This window comes from Mesocricetus auratus, unplaced genomic scaffold (assembly GCF_017639785.1).
Source record: "Mesocricetus auratus isolate SY011 unplaced genomic scaffold, BCM_Maur_2.0 Super-Scaffold_100007, whole genome shotgun sequence".
NCBI classification, from domain to species: Eukaryota; Metazoa; Chordata; class Mammalia; order Rodentia; family Cricetidae; genus Mesocricetus; species Mesocricetus auratus.
This window is the reverse complement of record NW_024429191.1, coordinates 33,744,395-33,760,172: the sequence shown is the minus strand read 5'-3', so window position 1 is coordinate 33,760,172 and position 15,778 is coordinate 33,744,395. Positions and strand designations below refer to the sequence as shown.

Genomic DNA, 15,778 nt, shown 5'->3' with positions numbered 1-15,778 from the left:
GTTCAAGTGTGTGCCAGCTAGCTAGAGGTTGGCACTTGGTGTCTTCCTCAATAGAGTTCCACCTTTCTTTCTTATTTTAGTTTTTCAAGACAGGGTTTCTCTGTGTAACAGCCCTACCTAACTCTACCTTGTTTTTTTGAGATAAGGTCTTTGAACCTGAAGCTTATCGGTTCTGCTAGCCCCTGGGACCTTCCTGTTATCATCTCCCCAAAGATGGTATTACAAGGAAGTGGCTTCTGACCCCAGGTTTTTACAAGGGTGTTGGGTATACATGAACTCAGATCCTCATGACTGACTACCCCATCTCCCTAGTCCTTCAATCTAGAATTTTATAACTATCAGACTGCCAAACAAGCATGAATGTAGAATTATTTTTAGGTTTGCAAAGTCTTATGTTTCTTTGATAAAAATGTTAAACAATTAGATTATTCACAAATAATTCCTATTATATTTCTGCACTGTTATAGATGTGTAGTTTGTGGCTTCTAAGCTAAGAATTAACCCAAAATATAAAAACTTGTACCAAATCCATATTGTGGGGCTTCTATGAACAGGCCACGTTTGATTCACTTTCTCATTACCTCACAATCTGCATTTTCCTAATATAAATGGAATTTTTTAGTTATATACAGACTATAGATAGAAAAGCAGGCTAACAAACTTCAAAGCCCCATCTTCCAAATACAGCATTGATTATATAAACTGAGTTCATTATCCCACCTTCAAATTTTTATTCCAACCTTGTCATTCCAACCACTACGTTAGACAATAGGAGAAACATTGAAGCAGTCAACCACATTTGGAATAGCTTGGAATAGAACGCCACTGTGTCAAAGGACACTCTGTATTAGGCAGTGTATGTACAATGAAACAGATCCCTGGAGCTCTGGAAATGTCCTTACAAAGCTAGGTTACACTGCAGCTCCAGCTCCCCAATAGATTCAGTTGACAATTATACAAGGCCTAAGGGTCTAGAGTGTTTAAGAAGGTAGAAAAAAAAATGTTCATCAAAACTACTTGTATCTTTAAAACCTAAATTACCAAAAGGAGACCACTAGTTCATTAATTCATTCTTTTTCTCAGTCAGCAATACTCAATGTCAGGGATGACACCAGTAAATACACTATTACACTTCTCTAGTTGTTAATGAGGGGTATAGTAGAAAGTATAATAATCTATTATAGGAAATGGGGCTTTCCTTAAATTCTTAAAAAATGAAAAATAATGAATTTTTTCTTTAAATTGGCAAACAATGTCAAATAAAACTTATTTATTAAATAGCATCAAGCAAATAACTCAAAATAGGAATAATTTTAACTAAATTAGAACTTTTTCAATTCCATAATCTAAAATTTTTCATTTCTTACTAATTTCTTAGTTTTTGAGAATTTCATTCATATGTATATGGATATATATGAATATATGTGTATGTATATATATATAAATATATATAGTATTTAAATCAAGTTACTTTTTTATTTTTCATTCATCAAACATTTGGTGACTTTCTTCTTGAGCCAGGCACCAGAAATAGAGCAGCAAACCAATTAGAGGCTATGTTCTTATAGAACTTAAAATCTAGTTCAGCTATGACACCAATGAGTGCAATTACATCACAAGAAGACAACAGCCAAGGACTAGGGGTTGTGGCTCCAAAAAAGAGCACTTGCCTAACATGTGTGATGACTAGGGATCCATCTCCAGCATGAAGAGGAAAAGAAAGAGGGAAAAAGGAGAAATAAAGGCTCTATTACACTTTTTGGTTTTTGTATTCTGAAAGTGGGTGTTAGCATAGCTGGCCTAGAATGTAGACCAGCCAGACTTCAAATCAGCAACAATCCTCTTGCCTCTGCATCTTGAATGATGTGATTATAGTTATAGATCACTACGCCTTGCTCTACTGAAGCTTTAGAGAAAAATATGAGGGCAAGGAGATAACTCAGTTGGTAAAGTGCCTGCTGTGCAAACATAAGGACCTCAGTTCAACCCCTACACCCAGGTAAAAAGCTGGATGCTGCAGCTGCACATGTAACCTCAGTGCTGTGGGAGAGGGAAGAACTGGAGACAGAGTGGATTCCTAAAGCTCAATGGCCAGCCTAGCTGAACTGATGAGCTTCAGGCTCAGTGAGATACCTTTTCTCAAAAAATAAGGTGTGAAGCTGGGTATCGTGGTCTTTAATCCCAGCACTTGAGAGGCAGAAACAAGCAGATGTCTGTGAGTTGGAAACCAGCCTAGTCAAAATAGGGAGATCCAGAACAGCCAAAGCTATATAAAGACAGATTGGGGGGGGAGGGGTCTTCCTGCCTTAACTTGGTATGCCAGACTTTGTTGATTCTCCAAGGAAAGCCTTATCCCCTCTGAGGAGTAGATGGGGGAGAGGGGGCGGGGGGGGGGGGAGGTAAAGGGAGGAGAGGGAACTGGGATTGGTATATGAAATGATAATTTTTTAAAATAAAGAGATGCTGTCTCAAAAAAAAAGTATGAAAAAGACCCCTACCATCAACAACCTCTGGCCTACACACAACTGTACACACACACACACACACACACACACACACACACACACACACACACACACTTCTATTTTAAAATAGAAAAATTTGTCATCACAGTGCTCAAAACAAAGACACAAATCAGATTATTCTCAATAAATACCAAGAATCTAGTGAAATCTGACATCCAAACAAAAAAACTAGAAAGAATAAAAAGGAGAAACTAAGATGCCAAGCCTGGTGGCGTGTACCTGCATTCCCAGGATTCAGAAGGATATGGCAAAAGGATTATTAATACTGTTGAAGGCTAGCCTGTCTCAAAACAAAACAAAACCTGTATTAATTACTCTGCTGTTGCTCTCAAAAACTACCATGACAAGGCATAAACTTATAGAAGAGAGAGTTTATTTGTGTTTATGTTCCACAGGGTTAAGAGGTCATCATGGCAGGGAAGCATAGCAATAAGCAGCAGGCAAGGCAGCACATCTTTTAACAAGCACAAAGCAGAGAAAGTAAGCTGCAAGTGGGTACCAGGGCTTTAAACTCTCAAAGCCTGCCTCCAGTGATGTACTTCCTACAAAGGGCTGACCCTCTTAAATCTTCCCTAACAGTACCACCACCTGGGGACCAAGAGTTCAAATGCCTGAGTCTATGGAAGATAATTCTTAGTAAAAACTACTAAAACCCCCAAAACAACAAAAAGAGAAACACAGGAGAGGGAATAAAGGAGGGGTGCAGAGAGGGAGAACTCTGAGAAATGAGGGTTTGGGGAATGCTAACATTTGAGTATCTACTTACTCCTCAGAACAACTTTAAGAAGGTTAGGCCTAGACTCAGCCACATTTGATCTAAGACCTGACCATATTTCTAGCTTCACAATCAGAACGACTCCACATGCCTCAGGATTGATCCCAAGTCTAAACCAGTAGAGCATAATCACTGGTGAACTTATAGGTAATACGAACAACACAGGTTCTCTAAACCTTTTGTTGGAAATCTTCAAGTACAATCTGTCTATCCAAGAAGTGATGTGAGAAAGAGTTAGCAGCACTGAATCTAAGACTTCATGATGATTTTTAAAAAAAGAAAAAGAATGAAGTCGAAAGAGTTGGCAACTAAGTGCCAGAACTCAGTCTGAAAATCAAGCAGTCTAGTTTCATAACCAAAAGATGTTAAACCACTGCATGACAATGTTTCTCAAAGCTGTATCAACAAATATCATTGGAGTAGGAATCGAAGTCAGGTCAAATACATCACCTACAACTCAGGTTGGCAGGTCAGGTTGAAAACTTTGATTTACCTAGGAATTTCCTTTTCTTTTTTTTAATACTATAAAGTACTGAGATTAGTTTAGTTTGGAGAAAGACAAGAGGGACACACAAAAAGATCCATGACGGGGTAGTTGGCAACAGAATTCCTGCTACGGACATAAGAGTAAATGTTTTTAACTGTGCTGGATAGTTTTATGTCAACTGTTAACAAGCTAAAGTCATCTGTAAAGAGGGGAACTTCAATTAAGAAAATGCCTCCAAGCCGGGCGGTGGTGGCGCACACCTTTAATCCCAGCAGCACTCAGGAGGCAGAGGCAGGTGGATCTCTGTGAGTTCCAGGCCGGGCTGGACCAACAGCCTCCAAAACAATACAGAGAAACCTTGTCTCGTAAAACCAAAAAAAAAAAAAAAAAGAAAAAAGAAAGAAAAGAAAAGAAAAAGAAAATGCTTCCATAAGATCAAGGCAAGCTTGTAGGGCATTTTCTCAGCGATTGATGGGGGAGGGTACAGCCTTTTATGGCTGGTGCCATCCCTGGGCTGGTGATCCTGGGTTCTATAAGAAAACGGGCTGAGAAAGCCATGGGGAGTAAGCCAGTAAGCAGCACTCCTCTGTGGCATTTGCATCAGCTCCTGCCTCCAGGTTCCTGCCCTGCTTGAGTTCTTGCTTATTTCCTTTAATGATGAACTGTGATGAAGAAGGCTAAGTCAAGTAAATCCCTTCCCTCCCACAGTAAATCCTTCCTCACAGTAATGGTAACCCTAAGACATTAACTCAGGAAAATAACAGAAACACAGACAACTCTCTTTTGAATAATTATTTCCTATAAATATTTAAAATAACCTTTTTCACCAAATTAGTTTTGTTTTGTCAACAAAAATACCTAAAGCAACCCTTTTTACATGTAATACAGTTACTAGGTTTACATGCAAATTTTTTTTTACTTCCAGATTAATGTGCCTAATGAAAAGAATACAAAGCAGAATCTTCTGGACAGCACCTTCTTTCTCAAATTCCTTAAATGACCTAAATAAATTACCATTTCAAAACTATAATGACTGCTGGGCATGATGACATAGGCCTATAATCCCACCAAACAGAGTTAGGAGGACTGAATTTGAGGTCAAAGTAAGCTAGTTACACAGTCAGTTCAAGGCCAGCTTGAACAACATGGTGAGACCTCATCTCAAAAGAAACATTTAAAAAATCAATTCTACCAATGTCTGAAAAGTTTCTTAAGACATCTTTCAAACTCATCTCCAACTCAAGAAACAGATGAGGCAAGCCTACAGGACTCTGTTAAGTGGTGGCTGTCCTAAGAGTGAACAACAGCAAGAAGGTGGCAGTTTCTGGCCATCTTTTCTAATGGGGTAACCATGAAAGACAAAACAGAAACATATTAACGGTTTCTTTGTCAAAGGTATCTCCTATAATGAAGTCCTTCTGTGGCTAATCACTATTCAGAAGACTCAGGTTTGATTCCTAACGCCTACACAGCAGCTAACAACTGTCTGTAACTCCAGTTCTGTGGGATCCATGTCCTCTTCTGAGGTGCACATTCATATGTACAGGCAAAACATCCGTACACACATTTTCTAAAAAGTGATTTAACAATTTAAGCTACTACCATGTGAGCATGCATGTACACACACCAACAATTTGGTCAGTTTAAGCTGATTAGTGCATACACTGACACAATTTCAATCACTCCAAACTCTAATCACATTTAAAAAAAAAAAGGTGCTGGACAACACCTTAGGCAAATGCAAATGAAAACTACAATTCAGTAGTACTATAAACCCCCAAAACAGCTACAACCAAAAGACTAAAAAATTTAGGGGCCAGTGAGATGGCTCAGAGGTTAAAGGTACTTGCCACACAAGCCTAGTAACCTGAGTTACATTCCCAGAATTCATGTAAAAGTAGAAGGAGAGGACCAAGTCCACAGAGTTGTCTTCTGGCCTTCATAACTGTACTGTGTCACATATATGCCCCTCACACACATCATACACACATAACAGTAAAATTTAAATTAAATTTTAATTGGTTAAGATAGTCATGTTTCTACACAATAAAAAGTATTCATTATCTTAAAACAATTTAAAGTACTGAAGATATGTAGCAAAAGCACTTTTAATATATTGCTACTAGAACTATAAAACAAGCATATTTGGAGTGGGAACTTTAAAAAAGTTAAATAACACTCTGTACATGAGCAAGCAACTCTGCTGATCAGTATCTATACCCAGAAACAAAAATTATTTCTAAATAAAGATTCATACACAAATATTCACAGCAGAATTGTTCAAATAGCCTCTAACTGATAAGTGAATAAACAAATAGTGAGGCTGGAGAGATGACCAAATTGCTAAATTGCTTGCCCAGAAAGTGTGAGGCAGTTCAGAACCCAGGAACCCACAGAAATGCCAGGTGGGCACTACCTGTCACCTGCTATCCCTGCTCCAGAAGGCAGATGAAGGGGATCACCAGAGCACACTGGTTGACTAGACCAGTAACATAGGGAATCTCTGGGTGTGACTAAGAGATCCTGCCTTAATAAGATGAAAGGCCAATCCAAAAGGATTCACAACATCAAATTCAGCACTCCATATGCACCACACACACGCAAAAGTATAAATACACACCACACACAGAGTGACAGAAAAACAAAACAAAAATTGTGCCATATGTACACAATCGAACACCTACTTAAAAAGATGGATGGAACTACTAAAAAGGCAATATCCAAGATACATTTCAAAAATCATTTTGGGTGAAAAGAAGCCAAACATGTGACTATGTAAGTTATAATTACATTTATATGAAAATGTTCAAAGAGCCAAAACAGTAATGACAGAAAGCAGATCAAATTTTATCTTGGGTGAAAAGGGATTAAGGACTGAGGAAAAGGAGTGAGCAAAAGTGAAAATTTAAGTTGATGGAATGGTTTTGAAGATTCAGCGGAGTGGTGAGTCTGTAGCCTTATGGATATTCATAGTTTCATGCATTTTAATTATAGCTCAAGGAAGCCTTTTTAAAGCTGGATTAATCAGATCTCACGTCACAAGGTGTGTGTTTCAGAATGTTCATTTCTCACATTACACTTGTACACATCTTACTTTCATAGCAAGCTTTTATGACGAACTGCAGGTATTGGGCTTCCACACTGGAAAAGGGATTATGAAGTTATCTACATTGCTACTTGCTCTACCTCACAAGGTTACTGTGAAACACCAAATGAGATAACTGATGAGAAAGTTCTTTGGCAGCAGGAAAGTATTACACAACCATATAGAACACTTACTCAAAAAGTAGACTTTATTCACATTAATGACTTGAGACTCTTCTAACCTTGGTTACTCAAAGTCAGTCTTTGCACAGAAATGTCACCTTTTAAATCTCCCTCCAGAGCCTGCTTCCTGGGTCTCTTGAGTGCCTAGTTGTCTTCATGTATTATCTAGTGTTATCTGCACTTTCGTTTTTCAAAGGAAAAACAAATGTCAGATGGCCATGGCACAAGACATTTACTTCCAGTACGAAGAAGAATAAAAGAGTAGAAACCTCTTTTATTAAGCGTTTCCAAAATGGTAACAAATGGCCTCTTTCTTGCTTTAAACATCAGTTAAATTACCTGCCATTTAGTACTCAATTTCATACATAGTCTCTGATGTAATCTCCACTGTTGACAGGGTGGGCAATTTCAAGAATACTAAAACCTATAAAATTTGTATAGAGCAATTATCTTACACTTGGCTTGCTGCAAAATTTGACGGGTTCCCTTTACTACTACTGTACAATTAATTAGGTTCTCTGCTATACTGCCAAGTTTGTGTGATGTGTGACATTTGGCCTAGTTACATGTGCAAGTTTTCACAGCGCATTGTGGAAGACACAACTGTATTTTCTTCTAAAACAATTCCACAGCTGAATTTAACTGTTCATCCAAGCTTCTAAAAATCTGACAATTCTAAAGTTACTGTACCAGCAACAGGTACTGTAATCAGAAACGAACAAAGCCTGCAATACCACCACCACCACCACCACCACCACCACCACCACCACCACCACCACCACCACCACCACCACACACACACACACCTGCTACCGTTTTCCATTTACAAAGGACTCATTTTCGGTAAGAGGTAAGGGGAAAGAAAATTCGACAGTTAGTTCTAACTCTGGTCCTCCTCTAGTCCAGTCAGTAGTAACCCTAACCACTTTGGTTTCGCATTTCTCCTTCGATAACACTAAGGTCGCTCGGCCTGATAGCTGCACAGCTCCAATTTTAGTTTCCAAGAAGCCTGACAGACCGGCAGCCTGCCCACTCGCTCCGCCAGCCTCCTCAGCGTTCCGCAGGTTGGCCAAACGCGCGGCTGGCTGCACAAAGCCAACCGAGGGCGGCTGATCACAGGGAGGGAGCAGCTCCCGGGCCAGTCCCGGAGGCCCGCGGTGAGGTCGGTCGTAGCCCCAGCAGCGTGCGACCCGCCAGCCTCCCGAGGCCACAGCGCTAGGGAGCAGGGACGCGGCGCGTGGCGCGGCCAGGACGTAAACAGTGGAGCGAAGAGGACACTGGACCGCACGCCCCACCCGAGGCCGCGACCCCTCGGGAGCCCGCAACGCCCTACCTGAACGCGCAGTCCGGGTCGCGGGCGTCTCGGCCCGGGGCTCCCAGTCCGCTCCGCTTGCTGAAAAGCTTCTGGAACAGGGTGGGGGCCATGCTGGCCGCCGCCAGACCGGGGTCGCTCAGCTGGGAGCTCGCCGGAGGCCCCGCTCCTACCGCTGCCCCGCCACCCCCATGGGCGCCTCAGTCATATGACAGAAATTAGTCACTTCAAACGGCCACGGCGCCCGGGGCGGAGCGCGAGACTGAGGTCGCGGCGATTGGTTGGCAGCGAGCCGCATCACGTGGCAGCGAGCTGAGCGGGGGGCGGGGTGGGGGTGGGGAGGCGGAGCTGCCTACCATTGGCTGACTCACGGGTCTGTCACGCGGCCTCTCACGGGGCGGGGCGTGCGAGGGCGCGCAGACTGGTAGTAGAGATCCTCCTCGGCCGAGGCCCGCCTCTGGCCCTCCCTTTATGCCTGGGCTCTGGGAGGAGACCTTGGTCCGCGATTTGGGGTGCACAGTTTCCATTCACCCGCTTTTAGTATCTAGGAACATCTAGCAACTGCTCAGGCTCGGTCTCCTTGGTAACCAACAAAATCACAAGCACAAACAAGGGAGGCAAGCAGCCTTAAAGAAGGCATCTACCTAAAAATATCTAACTGTATATACTAAGTATTTAGAATTTGAGAGACTGTGGTTAGAGGGCTCAGCAGTAGAGGACTTGTGTAACACGCTGGAGACCCTGGGTTTGATCCCCAGCACCAAACAAGAATTTTAGCAAAATATCTCAGGGAGACAGGAATCAGAATTTCCACAAAATAAAGCTATTTTAATATCTAGGTATGGGGAAAGGAAGAACTGCAGCATTGTAACCCAATAACGAGACTGCTCTCAAAAAGGAAAATAAGGCTAATGAATGTCCTTCCAACCTTATCAAAACATCAGGTTTCAGATCAAATTCGTCATTTGCTTACCAGGATGAGGGATTTTGTGCAGTGGAATGCAGTTCTGAGAAATGTGGGTGTCAGAAAACTAGCGTCAGTGCATGTTTGGAAAACTCTATGCTAGATTAAGAGGCTTGAAATTCTCATTTAACTAGACATAGGAACCATATCTTTAAGAAGTTACCAGCTGATCTATAGTTAGAGTTTAAGAAAAATAAATTAAGTAGCCCTAACGTGGAAAAAAGAAAACTTGGAAGAGCATTTTTATATCGCTGATAATTTGTCAATTGTTAGCATGTTGAGTTCTGATGTTACAAGATTTTATAGATTTATTGAGACAAGGTCTCTTGCTGGCCTGGAGCTCACCAAGCAGTCCAGGCTGCCCCTTCTGCCTCATCCTCTTTGATGTCAGTAGGATAACAACTTTACATTTCTTTGCCTATTCTTTTTAAGTAGATTCTGGGCATCAAATTCAGGTCCCCATGCTTACACTGCAAGTACTTCATCCACCAAGCTACCGCCCCAGATTCCAAAGATGCTGCCAGGAGCAGGGCATGTGTGTGTTTGTTTTGTTTGGGGTCTTGCTGTTTAGCTCAGGCTCATCTCCCTCCTGTCTTTACCACTCCAGTACACAAGACTTTTAAAAGCACTAAATGAAGATGACTAAAAAATGAATTTGCTCATTCCACACACATTTGAGTTCTGTCCTGGGGATCAACATTAACAACAGAAAAGCTAGACAAGAAGACAGTAAATGTGTAAGGTAATTTCAGATAGCGATTAGTATTGTGAACTTAATGAACTTAAAAATGAAATTATGCCACAGGGAAAGATCTTTCTGAAAATATTTGCAGCGTACAAGCTAGATTTTATTCATAGATCCTTTTAAAGGTGTACAAGTTTCAAACGTTACTGGATGTGGTGGTCTGAATAAGAATGGCCCCCTTAGGCTCATATACTTGCATGTTTGGTCACCAGGGAGTGGAACTGTTTGAAAGGAGTACAAGGATTAGGAGGTGGCTTTGTTAGAAAAGTAGTATTGTTGGAGGAATTTTATCTTTGGAGGTGGACTTTAAGGTTTCAAAAAGCCCACACCAGGCCCAGCTTTAGCTTCTCTCTCTGCCTACAGGTTAGGATGTAGCTCTCAACTACTTCTCAAGCACGATGCCTGCCATGTGTGCCACCATGATCCCAGGCATGATGAAAATGGACTAAGCTTTTGAAACTGTAAGCAAACCCCCAATTAAATATTTTCTCTTCTAAGAGTTGCTGTGGACATGGTGTCTCTTTACAGCAATAGAACAGTGACTAAGACAAGGGACAACAGTTTCCAAGTACATTTCCTGTGCATTTCTGATAATCCTCTCGACTCCTGTGTCAAACACTGGAATATCTTTACTATGGGAAAAAAATGAGCAGCATACATATTTTTGTGACATTTTAATGTGGAAAAAATCCATATATCTGATGAGTCAATGTGTAAACTGTTGACTGAAGTTTCTTGTCTTTATACAAGTTAGGTGAATGTAAGTAGAAGCAGACTAAAGCCTTCTACAGGACCAAAGTCTCTTAGGGACAAGAGGCTCCATGGTTGACACAAAGATGTATCTTTCCAGGTTCCTCAGAAGGAAGTTTCCAAATAGAGTAACCTCACATGCCTTCATCTTGGGAAAAAATTACTTCATGAGTGATCATGGATATTAATAGTAGGAGAAGCAGTGTTGCTTGCATAAGAGATGCTTTATTTTAGTGTTCTCTAATCATGTAATCACCTCATCTCTGCATTCTCAACCTTCAAAGTACAGAGAAAACCAAATTTATTTGTGACCTAATTCATCACATTTCCCTTATATTGTAATATACTACTAAAATAACAGAATCAAAACATTGAAAGGATACAAATTTTTAATAAGGCATGGTTATACTTAAATTCTTTTGAGACTGATGTCATTGGCCCTGTTGTTTACTATGGCCTGTTCTCAGAGAAGCTGAGGTGTCTTGTAAGCAAGCTCTTTAAGTTTAGGGAATACACATGGGGGAAATAGGAGAAATATAACAGTTTTCATTTCATCATCCATGCTATCTTACATGAATGTAGAACAATGAGTTAGGAATATTAAATATAAGTCCTAAAGTCTCATTCTAAAAGATTCAGTCTCTCCCCAAACAGGTCTCTGTCTACCAGCTTCAAAACTATCCTCCTTGGCTGGGTGTAATGATGCATGTCTTTAATCTCAATGTTCAGGAGACAGAGGCAGATGGGTCTCTGTTGATTGAGGCCTGATTGAGGCCAGCTTGGCCCACATAAGGAGTTCCAGGACAGCTAGAGTCACATACAGACCCTGTCTCAAAAAGACCAGAAAACAAAATCACCCTCCTGAAAATACAAATGGCAGGGGTAGTTTTCATTGTACCTATTTGCTGTTTGCCTGACCTAGGGAATGGGTCAATAAAACTATAATCTTTCTCCTTTAACCACCATGCTAATAAACTTTGACTCAGTTGTGCTAAATTATTCTGAAAGAAAAAAGTCACAGATTAACACCTCAGAATAATCAGTTCACTTACATATACTTGGGGTCACTCAATTTTTAAAACTCTTAAGCCAACTTAAGAAAATGATAGTGGTTTGAAGTACAAGAAGGAATAAACACTGGTTTATTTGCAATCATCCCTTAAGTCCTTCCTGTCTGATGCACTGAGGATACAGTGGTAAAAGGGACAGTCTTCACTGGGAATTGATTTCTTACTCAGAAGAAACAAAATACCTGCAGGTTGTGGGAGGAGCTACAACAGAAACCCATGACAAGAAGTAAATGAAGAAAACCAAAGTTAGATGGGGTGACAGGGAAGGTCACTCCAAAAATGTAGGATTTGAGCTGATTTCTGAATAATTTAGAAGGCAGCCATAGAAAATAGGGTCAAGAACATTCTGAGAGAAAGGAGACAAAGTAGAGAGGCTCTGCAAAAGCAATAGATTTGGTGTTTGAAGAGAAGGGAGGCCAGAAGAAATAGAGTAGACTCCTGGATGGGACAATAGCTTGCATGTGGTTAGAACACACAGGCTCAGACTGTGTAAGTCACAATCCCTTGTAAAGCATGGCAGGGAGGGTAAGAGTGATGGGAGTATGTCGGTGATATAGCTCAGAGGTACAGTGCTTGTCTATCATGTATGAAGTCATAGGTTTAACCCTTGGCACCACAAAAAAGTAAATGCAAGCAGCCCTACTTAGATTGAATGAATCACAAGAAAATCATAAAAAACAATAACAAAAAGACATGAAAATAGGAGAAATTGTTGGGAAGTAGTTCAGTGCGAGTGGGGGAATAAGAAAGAATAATGGAGAATTAAAATGACAAAAATACATTATATACACATAGGGAATTATCAAAGAATGAAGAAATAAAGGCGTAATGGGAGCTATTAAGTAAGGTTAAAATAGAGAGGGACACGATCCAACTTATGACTTCACTCTGGCTACTATGTGGAAAGGAAATTCAGAAGAGGAAGAATGGAAGAAGGGCAGCAAATAGCTGGGTCCCTGTCTATGAGGGGGATCTGATAGTGGTTAACTGGGTTATTTTGGAGACGCAGCTGAAATAAATTCTAATGGGGAAAAATCAAACATATTGCCAATATTTCTTTTCTTGAGCAATTTAAATGTAAGTTACTTGCTGAGTAAAACACCAGGAAAATCAGGTTTGAATAGGAAAATTAAGTACATTAAGTTTTAATTGCCTGTTAAATGCCCATGTGGAAATTTAAGTAGAGTATATGGGGAGAAGGCAGGATTTTAGAGGCTCATCTCACACAATTTATCACAACAGAATGGCTGAATTTTTCTAGAGAAAATGTAGATACACAAAAGATGGCCAAGGATTAAGAAAAAGAGGACAGTTCTCACAAGTCTAGAAGAAACAGACCCAACAGAAAAATAAAAGGAAAAAAATGACTTCCCAAAGAGAAATGAGTGGATTGCATGAATATTGTTGGCTGTTTAAGTGTGCATTAATTAGATAGTTAACAAGGAGATCTTACCAAGAGTCTCAGTGGAACATGTGAATGAGAGCCTGACAGAGTGTTCAAAAGAGAAAGGCTGAGAGGAAAAAGCAAAGCACGTGTAGTTTCTCTGATTAACTCTGATAGAGAAGAGACGGGAGAAGATTGGGTCTCTTCTTTTAACTGGGAGACATTATAGAATTTTTGTGCCAATAGAATCAATCTAATAGAGAATAAAGACATGCTGTTTAACATTTGAAGACTAGAATAAAAAGCAAGACAGACATAGTCCCTGCCCTTTTGAAACCAGCAAGTCACAAAGAAAGATACTGCAGATTGTGACAAATTCTTCTAGGGAATGGAACCTTTACCTTAAATATAAGAAATACTGGCATGAATTCCTTACTTTGAATTCCATTAGATGCATACAAAAGTTCATATAATGGCATATTTCTATGATAAAACTTTCAACAAATATATTTCAAACATTTAAAATTCTTACTATGGTCCTATTAGCTTTGTTGAAAGATAGAAACACAGTCGGTAATAATATATTTTATGTATTGATGGAGCTTAGAATATATGGAAAAATAGATCTGATAGATAACTATATGCTCTCCCATGCTTAGATAAATGATATGATGCAGACATCTCTAGACAAGCTGATTGAATTAAATCTATTAACCAGTCTATGTTGCCCATAATAGGAAACATAAATTAGTATAAGCAAAAGAAAGAAATTTATTAGTGTTCATAACTAGACCTAAAAGTAGATGAACAGTTCAGGCACAGACTGATTTAGGCGCTACCACAATGATAACATTCAGATGCTTTCATGATGCTGGAAAGTGATGTGCAGACCCCTTAGGGAGAAAAGACACCAATGGTCTTATCCAGCACTGGATCCTACATGCTATAACAATCACATGCCAGGCTAGGTGGGCCCACTGCCACAAAAGTAACATCACAGTTAAGTGGTTAACCAACTACTTTCTGATTGGGTTTAAAGCCTGCTCCATAGGTAAATAGGACCCTACTATTGTTGTTTTGCTAAATGGCCATGTTATCTAGCTTCCATCTAAATATTTATGTTCATGCCCATTTATTATGACACTCTTAACCTTGTTCAGAGAAGCTGATTGTGCAGTGGGCAGCAGTTAATGCCCATAACTGGTAAAAATTCTGCGAATTGGTGGCTATTGAGTGCTCAGTACTAAATGCAGCATCTATATCAATCTTCTTCATCCTTGCCCTTATCCAAGGCTCAAAGAACACTGCAGAAGAGAGTTCAGAAGTAATGTAAGAGCTGGAGAATGGGAAGAAGTATTGTGAAATGCTGTCTTCTTGATATGACATACCTGTTTAACTCATACTTACAATAGCTGTGGTTACCTGCACAAACCCACATGAGACTGAGGCAATCAAAATTTCAGAACTAATGGAAGAGGGGCTCGCAAGGCCACACACCTAGCAGAGGAGCTATTAGCAGTTTATGGCTGCAAGAGACATCACTTTTCTTTAGTCAAATTGCCACTGTTGGGTTGCCCACAGGCTAATGGATGGTCCCATACCAACGTGCATATGGGCAGCACTAATTAGACTTTGTAGATTATTTTTCAAAGAAAACAGGAAATTAGGAGAAGTTTTGTGAGGGAGGGCATGTATTGGTGACGGGGTGGATATGCTCAAAATACAATATGTACATACATGAAAGAATAAATAAAATTTCTGTATTTTAAAAGAAACACAAATAACAAATACTGGAAATCATTTACAACATCTTTAGCCATCAGGGAAATTAACACTGAGATTCCATTTCATTCTAGTCAGAATGGCTATTATGAAGAAAACAAATGACAACAATGCTAGCATGGGTGCTGGGAGAGAATTCCCTGCTACTGGAAATGTAAATTGTTGCAGCAAGAATTCAAGTTCAAGAGTATCTTGAGTTACATAGCAGGTCAGACTGGGCTACATGGCAAAACTCCAATCTTAGGACCCATGTTCTAGGGATCTAGAACCTCATGACTACACTCAATGGCTTCTAGACGCTACTAGAAGATTCCTTGCTCTTCTAAGAGAAAAGCCCGCATTAGATCATTCCAAGAAATGTTCCATGCCATCCTGACTGAGGTAACCCAGACCCAGAAAGATAAATTCAATATTTACTCACTCATAAGTGGATATTAGAGATAAAGCAAAAGACAACCAGCCTACAGGCCACAACACCAGAGAACCTAGATAACAAAGAGCATGCTAAGAGAGACATACTTGGATTTGCCTAGGAAGGGGCAAAAGAAGATCTCCTGAGTAAATTGGGAGTGTGCAGGGGCATGGGAGAAGGAAGGAGGGAAGGGAAGTGGGGAAAATGTATAGCTCAATAAAAGAAAGGAAGGAAGGAAGGAAGGAAGAAAAGAAAGAAAATGCTCTGATAGTTAATCCTACAAACCATTTTAGATCTTGGACACA

The 15,778-nt window shown here is 40.1% G+C and overlaps 1 protein-coding gene across 2 annotated transcripts in view; it reads right to left on the bottom strand.

Moving 5' to 3' along the window:
- Fnip1 (folliculin interacting protein 1) overlaps window positions 1-8,584 on the bottom strand; it is an 83,874-nt gene extending 75,290 nt beyond the window's left edge. For both annotated transcript variants that reach the window (XM_005067764.4, XM_005067765.4), the window contains exon 1: window positions 8,388-8,584. In XM_005067764.4, coding sequence (XP_005067821.1) covers window positions 8,388-8,479 — 92 coding nt within the window. In that variant the 5' untranslated portion in view covers window positions 8,480-8,584. The remainder of the gene's footprint in view (window positions 1-8,387) is intronic.
- Window positions 8,585-15,778: the final 7,194 nt, after the last annotated feature.